The 12,333-nt window shown below is 43.5% G+C and overlaps 1 protein-coding gene across 3 annotated transcripts in view; it reads right to left on the reverse strand.

Moving 5' to 3' along the window:
• Positions 1–12,333, reverse strand: part of ino80 (INO80 complex ATPase subunit) — a 38,566-nt gene that overhangs the window by 10,345 nt on the left and 15,888 nt on the right. For all 3 annotated transcript variants that reach the window (XM_086263640.1, XM_086263639.1, XM_086263641.1), the window contains exons 26-28: positions 11,518–11,658; positions 10,709–10,934; positions 2,163–2,290 (exon numbers count right to left, since the gene is read on the reverse strand). In XM_086263640.1, coding sequence (XP_086119766.1) covers positions 2,163–2,290; positions 10,709–10,934; positions 11,518–11,658 — 495 coding nt within the window. The remainder of the gene's footprint in view (positions 1–2,162; positions 2,291–10,708; positions 10,935–11,517; positions 11,659–12,333) is intronic.

The following is a 12,333-nucleotide window of genomic DNA, read 5'->3' on the forward strand; positions in this document are numbered from 1 at the left end:
CACAGGCTGTAGAGTTTCTATATTTGCAATCATAGTGTGCAGAAACGTACAAACAAACTGTCATAATATGTTCCACAAAATAATCTATGCAGAAGCCGTGCTTTTCATTGAATAATAGGTCACTGTGTGTCACTCCAACACTCCAAGACAATTTCCCCTCACACCAAACTAGTGATGGCAGCTGGCCGCCCCACCCCGAGCCTGGTTTCTATTAAAAGGACGTTTTTCCTTCCCACTGTCGCCAAGTGCTTGCTCTTAGGGGGTCGTTTGATTGTTGAAAGGTTCTCTGTATTATTATAGGGTGTCTGCTTTACAATAACAAGTGCCTTGATGTGATTGCTGTTGTGATTTGGCACTATATAAATAAAACTAACCTGAATTGAATTGAATAATGAACAAGGCACACCTGAAAGGCAAATTGCATTACCGGTACTTCATTTACAGACAAAATTCTATTCTGGTTTGGCAGCAGTTCCAAGAGACTGTGGGCATTTCCCCTCATTCCTGCATTTTAAGCTTTGCAGACTTTGCAGTAAAATGATGTCTAAAAAAAACTCAGCTTAAATAGGAAGGCAGTGACTCCGTGGTCCCGCTACACTATCAGCTGCTGCCAAAGAAAGCAAACAGTGTTATTTTTCTTTGGGCCACCCGAATCTTAATGATCCATCAACTGACCGCGTGATGTCACCAGAAGAACCGGCAGCCGACTAGTGATGATAACAATGATGATAATGACACAGATCAGCATCAACTTCTCCCGCACTCTCTCTCTTAGTCAGAGACTCACTTTCAGATAATGAACTCCATCTGCAGATTTATTTATTTTTTTAGCTATGACCAATGACAAACATGGAAAAGGAAAAAAAAAAAAACACTGAAGCCAAATTGGGTGAATGTATGATTTCATCCGTGATTGCCTTGAGCCCATTAGCAGAGGAGATGCTGTCATATACAACCTCCCCCTCAACCAACGCCCACCTCCCATTGCATTATGAGGTCACTTATACACAATGACTTCTGTGATACACAGGGCGCTGTAATGTTGTCTCATTAAATCATAGCTAGAGGGAACAACTATAGGTGGGGCAATCAGTGAGAAGAACACTAAAGCAGAATGACTAGCCAGCATTATCGAAGCCATCTTGAGCATTCTCATCACTGCCGTTTTCCAGTGGCCTTTAACACGAGGCATTCTTGCTGTTTTCCAGACACACAGGAAGACGGTCCTTAGCCACCTGGGCCAGGTCCATCTACCATCAAAGCATTTGGCTGTGGAACTGGCTCTGCACTGTGTGAATAGGGACAGAATGACATCATGCGAGAGGCTTTTGGCTCCATAGTGATGTTTGCAACAAATATGGAGGCAACAACAGAGTACACCGAGGCTGTCGACACATAATCACTGTCAGGGCTGTGTTTCAGCATTATATTCCTGTAGGGAGAGCAGTAATGCACTTCGATCTTCATCTTGGATTCCAAACTGACAGCCTCTGACCTTCCAATAAGATTATAACTAACTAAGAAGTTGAAAAGAAAAACATGCATGTGGGTAAAAGTAATACGGGTTCATTTATCAAGCTCAAACCGGGAAAAACGGATTTTGTGATCGTTTATTTGTTCCCACCTTTTCCTCATCCATCTACCTTTGTCTCGGTTTTCATGTTATTTCCTTCTCCTCTAACCCCAAAGACCCTGCCACTCCCATCACCCATTTCCCCTCCACTTCCCCGCTTTCCTTATTTCACCCAGTTATCCCTCCCATCTGGCTGCCTCCCCTGCAGATGAGACCCCTCTAATTAGTCCTGACCTGTTAATTAGCAGTCTAATGAGTGCACCAACGAGGGACAGGCAGGTGGTTTAGAGGTGCTGTAGCGCCACACCCCAACGGTTACACTGCTCGGGTGAGGAGCTTAAACAACTTACTTGGAAACTTGGAATTGATTTATGCAGATATCTAAAAGATTTAACTCACCTTCAGGTTACATATTACTGAATGGAATTCAGGACGTTACTTTTTCTACACTTAGCAATAGTGTGAGGGTAACTTATAAATAGAATAGATATGAATAGAGCGAGCAGAGCTGTAAAGGGGCAAAGGTAATGAAAATGAGGAACAAACTGTTCTATTTATAGATGTATGCCGTGTATGTGTGCTTTTATACCTCAAGCAGGTCTATCATGCGAGTCATCTGAGAGTAGATGAGGACTCTGTGTCCCTGAGCCTTTAGTCGACTCAACAGGATATCCAAGGTGTGGAGCTTTCCACTTTCTGTAATCAGGCTTTCCTTATCTGAAAGAGGGAAAGAAAGTTTTACCACACAAACCACCCGGGTGGCAACACAGCAACTTTTCCATGTTACTCTCAGTAAGTAGCTGTGTGATGAAATCACATTAATCACTGAAAATATTTAGTGAGTTGACACAATAAAATATCTGCTTACTTACAAAGTTAAAAAAACAAACTCCAATCAATTTAGAAGTTAGATAAGACTCTTGAATAACCCTTTTCACCAGAACAGATAGAGCTGGGGGGGGGGGGTCGATCCTCCTAGATCTGGCCCTAATTTAGTGACCGTTTAAATAAAGCCTGTGCCCTGATTGACTGTGCTGTTGCTGAGAGCAGAGAGAATAAGAGACAAAGTGAAACTCTGAGGAAAAAGTGATTTACACTCCATTTTAGACAAAAGCACAAAAGGTGAACAAACAGGCCTGGCAGTTGGTCACGTTTCTGTTGATACCACATCAGGTATTCGCTGGCCTTCAAATGATTTACCGACAAGAGCAATGGGAAAGAGGGGGGTGTTCTGACCCTGGGTCTGCTGCTGAAGTGGTTTCCTCGATGTCCAGCTGATGAGGAATTAACGTCATCTGACACAATGATAGAATAAGGAAAAAGCTGTGCCTGCATTCGACCCTGTGACAGGCACACGATGGTGTTTGACCGAGAGGTCGTGGCCCTGAGTAGGAAGAACCTAAGGCCAGGTCCAGGGTCAGGGGACAGGGTCAGGTCAGGATTAGAAGAGAGTCCCTATGGGAGAGTGAGGCTTGACCGTCTTACATAAGAGGTGGACTCCTGTCCCCCAAGCCCTTTTGTGCGCTGCAAACCTGGGCTTACAAATATTTCCCAGTGTTATTTCTTCACTTTGCTTCGGCCATTAATTCAAAACACATTCTCCAAAAAGCAAAAAACAGACTGGGATACCTTCAAAAAGAATAGCCTCCTGGAACATATTTGAAACATGCAAAAAAAATTGAAATATACACCTGTGTTAAAATGTACCACAGACCCACAATCTCACATAGATCTTTTTTTAAGGAGACCTTTCTATGCTAATTTATACTTGGACTGAACCCTGACCTGTGACCTTTTAGTATAACCTTCTGAAAAAATGTCAGGCCTGGCAGAGGTGTTAAAGAGGAACTAATAGAACAGATGAATAGGTGAAATGCTCTGGGGAAGTATTGGAGAGCTCACCTACAGGTCACTGTGGAGTGGTGTCAGCCTGTCAAATACATCCAGTCCTGGTCTCACTCACACTCACAACCTACAGCTCCTGGGAATACGCTGGCAAAATTTGTTCTGGATTAAATTCATACATGTCTTTAATTTCGCTTGTTGTATTTTTCTTCTGGACAGCTGAAAAGCTGAAAAAGGTTAATGTTTTCTGAGGCGCGTAGCTTTTTTGTCAAGTATCCTGTATTTTTTTCCATTTGCAGAAAAGAGGATTATGCAAAGGTTTGTGTGTTGACCGGTCAAAAAGTTGGCTTGAACATGAAAGAGCGAGACCACAGTGGAGTTTGCCACGTAGAGGAAGAAGTGCAAAATATCAAAGAATCACGTAGGAGAAACGCAGACAATGGCTGCAGTGAATAGTTTTGTTTTAAACAGTTTCACTCCACTGCTAAGAATTTCATTGTATAACATGACTACTGTCTCCTTTGCAGCTAGAGCAAGCTTAAAGACGATCAACAGCACTTGCATAAATAAGAGTAGCCCACATTACTGGTTTTTCCATGCATGGCGTAGATAGCAACATGTAAATGTGGGTCTGCAAAGCTCTACGTAGCACCTACGCACTACTAACGCAGTATCACGCAAGTACTTTACGCCATTACAATAAACAAAGAAGTTCACCAACAACACCTGGAACCAGCTCAACTGAAAGGAAGGTCTTATAAAGAGACATTTTAAAGAAGGAGACATGGGAAAAAAAAAATCTATAGGAGACTTCTCTAACAGTCAAACTGGAAAGCATGTGAGCCAACCGTGCTTTTGCTACACCCACAGTTTCAGCTTTGTAGAGGGCGCATCTAGTCATTATAGAAGAAAAGATGTATGTGTACTGCATGTTTTCACAGTTTATCATACAGGCTGAATTAGAATGGTACTTGTTCAGTGCTCTGGTAGAAAGAAGCTGATAGTTACTGCACTGCTGGCTGAGCTGTTAAAAAGCTGTAATGTTATGAAGCTTTGCACATGCATGGTGTGTGTAATGGGTTTAGCTGAACATTTTAAATATACAGCTGTTATGTCCTGATATTAGGTACGCTCTCTCCTTATTCAGACAGAGGCTTCGAAATACCCAAATAGCTGCTTGGGGGCATTACCAAGATGGCTGCCAAAGGGCAAGACTTGCTAGAAAGATTTGGTTAGCAGGATGAGCGTTTTATCTCCTGTCATTATGTAAAATTAAAGGTGTAACAGGGGTCTACATTTAGTAAATGACATGCGTTCTTCCACATCAGTATCTTTTCTCATTATATTGTAAATACAAAAGAGAAAACACCTACAATGAATTGAGCTAACTCACAAAATATTGAAAAATTGTGAAATGACATAGGAAATGCTTTAAGGAGGATAATGAATGGCTTAAATAATACACCTATAGCTAAAGGCATTAAAGTACAACTGAAGCAGATTCGATGTGACACTTTATTTACTCTAAAATAGGCAGTTGTGCATTGCTGTGGTTCTATTCGGTTTGTACAAAGAGCCCAGTGCACCGCAAACCATGAGATACACAATGTACCCTTCCGTGAAAGGCCTGTAATTGGCCTTGGCGTCAAGAAAGTTAATGGACTGAGAAAGTAAAAGACAAGAGAGGCCGGCATGCAGCAGATTAGACATGCAGAACAGAAAAAAAAATGGTCCAGACAGAGAGGGACAGACGGAGAGGAAAGGGGGTCTGTGGTGGCTCCGGCTACAGCGAAGCTGGATTAGCCTGGTGGTGGTGGCGGTGATGTTGTGGCTGAGATCAGACAGGGCCTCCCGGCCGCAGGTGCCAGTCTAACCAGGGCCGCTGCTCAGTCAAGGGCACTGACTAACACTTGCGGGCCACGCTGCCAACCACCCAGGCGCAAAACCACCACTTGGCAGAGACACAAATACTCATATAAGACAACACTGCTAAACCCCTGCTACTGATCTGTTTCTGTTTAGGAGATTATATTTAAGCCTCCAGACTCCAGTGTCATGTTTTAAGACAGGTTAAAAGCCCCTATCTGAGGATTTTTCTGGCCAAAGAGGACTAAATGTTGCATGTACTTAAACTAAGTCTTGAATGGCATTAACAGGCAATGAGAAAATCCCATATTAAACAGTTGGATACTATTATTCTTGTATACAGAGACGTGTCAGTCACAATAATCCTTTTGTTTATGACTGGATTATGAGGGAGACCATTAATAGGGAAGCTGCTCTGCTCCTTAAGAAAGCAACCTTCTGGTGTTTGATGACACCGGTGACCATGATACAGCATTTGGTAGTTGCTTATCGGCATCACTTGATCATCACCATATTGAATTCTGAGTTGCATTCATACACAGAGAAATTATTAACACAAAGACAATAAAAAAGGAAAGAAAGAAAGGCAAGCAAGAAAACAGGCAGAAAAAAATCGTCCCACAGCAATGTGGCTTATAGAGAGGTTGCAGAGTTCAAGCATTTAGTACTGCATTGAGAAAACCCCAGTTTCATATTGCTGCTATACTCTATAAAAGGGAAGCCAAGAAAATGAATAATTACAATTTGGGAGGACTTTGGTGGTCTGTCTCATTCCAATGTAACACTTATGCTTACATTATAAGCTACATGTGGTGGCAATGAAATGCAGGACCACTGCCCTTAAGCGTGAGCAAACTGGATATAGTAACTACGCATGTACCATGAATTATGGACGGTTTGGAGGAATTTAAATGAAAAGGTCGATACAGCTAAAAAAAAAACAAACAGTGTGTTGGCTCGAAAGAGTCACTAAAATTCATTGACATAGCAACAGCAATATTATGTAGCTGATTGCAAACAAAGAGATCATGTCCAAATATGTTGTGGTGTGTAGATCAAAATGTGGAGTAAAACTGAAAGCAAGAAAAAAAAAAAAAGGGGGGGGGGGGCACAAAACAACTTTAAAATCATGGCCTGACAGGGATGAGGACTGCGATAAGACCACACCCCAAAACACGAGCAAATCCCATGTGGTGTCACACCACTCTGCCGTTGCTATGGATACACATATCAAGCTTCACCACCTGCCCTGCCCCCCTTTCACAGCACCCCCCTCCTCGCCACCACCACCCGCTTCAATCCAATCCAGTCTAACAGAGGTATTCACCCAGCCAGGCCCTCCCCATCTCCTTCATGCTTACCGCCTGCTGGCAGATTAAGCTGCACTCCCTTGTCCCTCCTCACACCCCCATTCTACTACATCCACTGTAGCACCCTCCAGCAGCCTCTCCATCCTTCCCTCCTCCACTTCTACACTCACCCTCCCACTCCACGATACACACCCTCTCTCGCTCGCCCCTTTCCTCCCCCTGCTGTCTGTCCCCCGACGTTGTAATCCAATCCCTGCAGGGCCAGAGCCAGGGGTCTGACATGGTCCTGACCCAATTAGAGGCCTGCTGCCAGCTAATTAACCCCGGCCCAGCCCTGGTGCCTGGCGCCTGATACTCCCAAACCAACTATGGCGCTAATTTCATTAATACGCCGCTACAATCTTCTATGCTGTCCTCTGTTTCCTTCCCCTCTGCTGCTGTTGTCTGCCAAAGCCAAGTGGGGAGCTGCCCTGAACACGGAGGGAAGTGAGCCAGATGTGATGAAGAACAGCAATTTTGCAGAAAAGGAGTTAGTGAAGGAAGATGGATGAATGGTTATGTGAGAAAGAGAGACAGATGGGAGGCCACAGAACAGGTCGAATCAACGATCGAACCAAGCACCAGCCCCTCACTGTACAATGATACATTACACTGGGCAATCAATAAGTCAATGAGCAACACTTGTTCAGCAGCGCTGATGATGGAAATATTAGCCTGACACTACTTTGCTGCTTCTGCATATATTGACAAAAATCAGAGTGAAACTTAATTTTCTTACAGCGACAGCATCAGTACAGCTAAGAGCCAGATGCCAGTGGGAGGATTTGAAAGCTAGGAAGTGAGAAGCCCGACAGAAAACAGGAGAATTTAGTGAAGATTTACAACCCCCCCAAACAAAGTCTGTCTGCATCCAGAAAGCAGCATCTCTGCTCTGGAGCCTGAAAGAGAGTCATTAAAAAAAAAAAAAAGAAGAACATAAATTCCCTTAAAAGAAAAAAATATGCTTGCACAACTAAGTGTGGCTGAGTCTGAGCGATGGAGGGGCATATATGGAACATGTTCACACATACACCACCGCCTCCCCTCAAACATGCAAGAGGAACGCTTCTTTTGGTTCTCTAGGAGTCGTTAAAGCAGCGGAAGAGACAGACAGTCTGATGAAGACTCCCAAGTTTCGCTGGGGAACCTCACCGCACCACACCACAGCGGCCCACTCTGAACTCTGTCATTAAGACAGATTACTGCTAGTTACCCTTGGCTGGCATTGACTCAGAACTTACCACAGATCAAAGCACAAAGATTACTTGGCTTCCATGTTTAAAGATCCCAGCATAGAAAAATAATGTGGCTAATGTCTCCCCCTTCAGTCTACACTGGATTTTTTTTTTTAAATTTGCTCTTTCTTGTGGACACATTTATAGCCATAAATTGGACTAGGAAATCACAATCCCTTTACACACTTGGCTGTATGTTTTGTTTTTCATTGCTAGCAAAAAAAAAGAAAAAAGCTGAATTCCACAGACGGACACCGGTGCCAGCTTAATGCAGATTAAAAGGGGCAGAGTCAGACGGTGATGTGGTGAGGCTGGCAGTCTGTGTTGTTTTGTGCCTGTCTATCAGAGGGCCGGGGAAGCTTCCTGCCATTTTGGTGGAGAGCAGAGTTTCTTTGAAGGGACAGGAAGGCAGAACTGCATTTCCCACAGCCTAATGTGAATGGCAGGGCCAGAACTTTACTGATGGATATGGAAGTACGCGCACACAGACTCCTGTGTGCTCTCTAATGCAGCTAAAAAAAAACCCCAACAACAACCAAAAAACAGCTCCACAACCTGCCAACCATCTCCTTCAGAGATTCCTTCACGGCAGCAACAGTCGTTTAACAGTACACAATAAAGCTAGAAAAAGAGTTAAAGAGTCGGTGCTATAGTGAGAAGCCCGTTATTTTGTGGAGTGGCTGCTTCTAATTAATGCGAGGGAGACAGAGGCCACACAGACAGCAAGGAAAGCTATTTCTGTGGAACTTAAAGTTTCTTTTAAACTTCAAATCTGTCTCCATTTGAATTTTTTTTTTTTTAAATTGAGTGGTTGCGAGGAGTAGAATTTTCACAAAGCAAACTAAACTAATTTGGCAAGAAAACAAGCCCAGAATTTCTCTGTAACTAGAGTCCAATCTTCTTTTTCTGCCATGTCTCCGTGGAGAAGACAGTGTGGCTGCTTGGGCTTCATTTTTGAGCCGATAATACATGTTGCTTTCTTTCAGAGACATACAGAAGCATCGTGTCATCATCGGTGTTAACATTTTTTACATGTAATTAATTCTCTCTCTTTTTTCTTTCAAGGAAATAATACAATTACAATGACATCAAAACAAATAAACAAACAAACAAAAAATAATGTACGGTCCAAAATGTTACAGCCCATTGTTTTTTCCTCCTCTATGGCCTGATTCCTAATAAGTCCTCTGATTAGATTCCTCCATCGATATCAGTGGGCAGCTGTACTCACGCCATGGCGCTCAAAACAAACAGTTATTCAGCTCTGCCATTTGTTCTAAAGGTGTGGGGCTGGGAGTGCGGAGGAGACGGAGGGTGGGAAACTTCAGCTGAGCTACTGTACATATCTGAGCCTTGATGTGGCAACAATGTGTTCAGCGGAGGACGGGTGCCTGAGTGTTGGGTCATTTCCTTCCTACTGAGGCTGAGAAAGAAGTGGGAGACCAGACGGACTGAGAGCCCGTGGCCAGATACTGATTTCAGCCCAGCGCACCGTCCTGTCTGTTAGTGAAGGAGAGACAGAGGTAAAAGCTTGTCCCCCTGAGCGTGGGAGAGTGTGTGCGGAGGGCTGAGAGACACCTCGGTCCCCGTGTGAGCACCGCACACGTCACTTAATGGGCTCGACTGTACATAAACAACACACATATACACACACTCACTCGCACACAGGCAGACCATCTATTAGTGTTACCTAACTGAGCACTTGAACAATGACCAGTAGCTAAACTTCCTCGCTTTGTCTGCCTCCGTATAACTTCACAAGAGCTTTCAGGCTGTTCTCACACAGACAAACAAATACTTGTTGTGTTTCTCACTTTTACACAGAAACGCTCTCACAAGCACATGTATACACAGGAGCTTAAAAAAAGGACTAAGCTTTATTATTATTTATCTGACAGGATCTAAAGGACCTATTATGATTTTTAGAGAAGCTGTTGTTTTACAGTGCACCTCAGAAAGTACTAAAGGTTGTTAAATGAGCGCACTGCAGGCTTATCAAACAAGGTATCCAGTGTCTGCTGCGCTGGGACAATTTGACAAAACAGTCATCATAATCCATAACAGAGTTTATCAGAGACCCCTTCATTAGGTCACTGAGAACGGATGTGCTTTCTGTAAGAAGGTAGCGGCCTCTCTCACCTTAGACATCCATCAGTCATCTGAAGCCTGGTGGTGAATCACCTTTTAGTGTGCTGCAGCTAACCCTTTGCTCAACAAGCCAATCTTTTCTGATAAAGGTCTGCTAAGCCATAAATTCACTTGGACAAACCCCCCCCAAAACAAAACACAATCTTTCCATTGAATCTCATAATTCAATGGAAATTGCTGGTATGTGTTGTGAACCTCTGCAGAAGCCCTTTATCTCAGCAGTTCCCTGGGAAGTCACTGTGTGACCTACAGGTAGAGATAGTGGAGGGTGATGTTGCTTGCCCTGCCCTCCTGACCCAGGACTAAGATCTATGGATTCTCCCACGGGCCTCTATTACTCACTATTCTATAAAAGAGGATATCCACTATTTACTGTTATTGGTCACCTCTGTGTGGAGCTAAACTTACCTCATTTACTGCCCTAAACAAGCTCTGTATCTCTCTCCACATAAGCAAACTTTCTTCAGATTAGCTGTCCCTTGAACAGTCATTGCTGTTACATGCTACATCTAATACATCTATTTGTTAGACTGCAAATTGTGGGACATTTACTTATGGGATTTGATAGCCTAGTGTGAAAAGCTGTGCATGAGACCAGGGGGACTCATTTGAATGTTCAGTAGTAACACACACACACACACACACACACACACACACACACACACACACACACACACAGAGACAGGACTTACCAGGTATCCGTATAAAGGACCATCCATGGCGGGGATAGAGGGCCATCACACCCCCAGGGCATTGTGGGTGAAAGGCATTAGCCCTCACACGCCATTCTGATGCCAGTTCAGGAGAGCCGTACAGGAAACACTGTTTAAAAATCGGGCCTCCTCCGCTGCGTGTCACCTGCCACTCGTATTCAGCACTGCGGTCGTTACAATAGCGCTCCATGGGTACTGCTGTCACCTTGGAAACAAAAGACAGCATTGCATGATGGATAGAAACAACATTTTACGATGGCAAAGCACAAATACTGTACGCTGACATAGGCTCGGTTTTTAAGACTTCTTTTTTTTTTTTCTTTAACAAACTGATAACTTTGCTCCAGAGAGATTCAAGCTGTAGATGGAGAGATGTCGATGCATGCAGTCCTGGTTTCACTGAATCAGCAACTTCTGCATCTGCGTATGTTTGTGTGTGTAGGGGGAGGAGGAGGTGAGGGGGCAAGAGGAAGCTGAACAACTACTGAATAACCTGAGCAAGAAGCCCTTTTTTGGAGACTCCGTTTGTTTTAAGTGCAGCTGGGAGTCACAGTGTTGACCTCCTGTACCCCAACCACACACAGTCATACAAACATTTCACAGATAAGAGCTTCTCATTGTTAAAAAGCCACAAAAGCATTGTTCACAGCGCTTCCCTCTTCCACGACCACCCAAATGCTTAGCTGTTTTAAGCGCGCCAGCACACAACCCCGACTGTCATCACATACAGACAGGCAGGACTTCCAAGTGTGTCCTCCTCAGTCTGTTTGTTGCTCTTATACACATACCCTGGGTGTGGCGGCTAGCAGGAACTTAGGTGGCAGCGTGGGCTGGCAGGATTGGATTGTAAAGGTGCCCAATTTTCTGCAGTGGACCTTCACATCTGTGTGCCCCACCACGCCGGGCCTGGAGGCCGTGAACACCAAATCCTGAAAAGCATATACAGAAATCACCACAATGAATCAATGATTTTGTTTAAGCAGAAAAGAGAGGAACTGCAAACAGAAGTAAACAAAGTAGGATCATACAAAGCTCACTGAGTTCAGTGCTCATCGTTTTATAAGCTGTTTTCACATTATATTTAAGTTTATCTGGCTTTTATCCAAAGATATTACATAACATTTCAACTTAAGGCTGAAATTGCTATGTGAAATGTAAGATTACTGCAGCCTATATGGTTTAAACTCCACATGTCACAGCATGTGGGCATCAGGATAAAACACTGTGGTAAACACAAACATTCATTTGGAACAAAGTATAGTAGAGTATTACAGAATGGTAGGTTTTTAAAGGAATATGGTAATGTCTGCTTTTGTGTGACGTGTGTGAGATTATGGGTACACAGTGCCATCTAATGGCAGATAAAAAAATAAATAAATCAACTATCAGTGTCAGACCAACTCAGGCAGTGCTTAGCAACTACAATTTTTTCTTCATTTTCTTTGTTGAAGGCCATAATGCTTTGTGTGTGTTTCACAAAAGCAATGCACCAAGGAAGATGTTAGTTTTTCAAACCCAGCAAGAACAGATTATTTTCACATTGAGCACTGAAAGCTTCATCCTCTTTGAACATACAGGAGGATGTTACGATTGTTAGCAGATTG

The sequence above is a fragment of the Aulonocara sp. 'chitande type north' Nkhata Bay genome, linkage group LG15, assembly GCF_057382095.1.
Source record: "Aulonocara sp. 'chitande type north' Nkhata Bay isolate Kocher_YH1m ecotype deep benthic linkage group LG15, A_spYH_male_GT1.1, whole genome shotgun sequence".
NCBI lineage: Eukaryota > Metazoa > Chordata > Actinopteri > Cichliformes > Cichlidae > Aulonocara > Aulonocara sp. 'chitande type north' Nkhata Bay.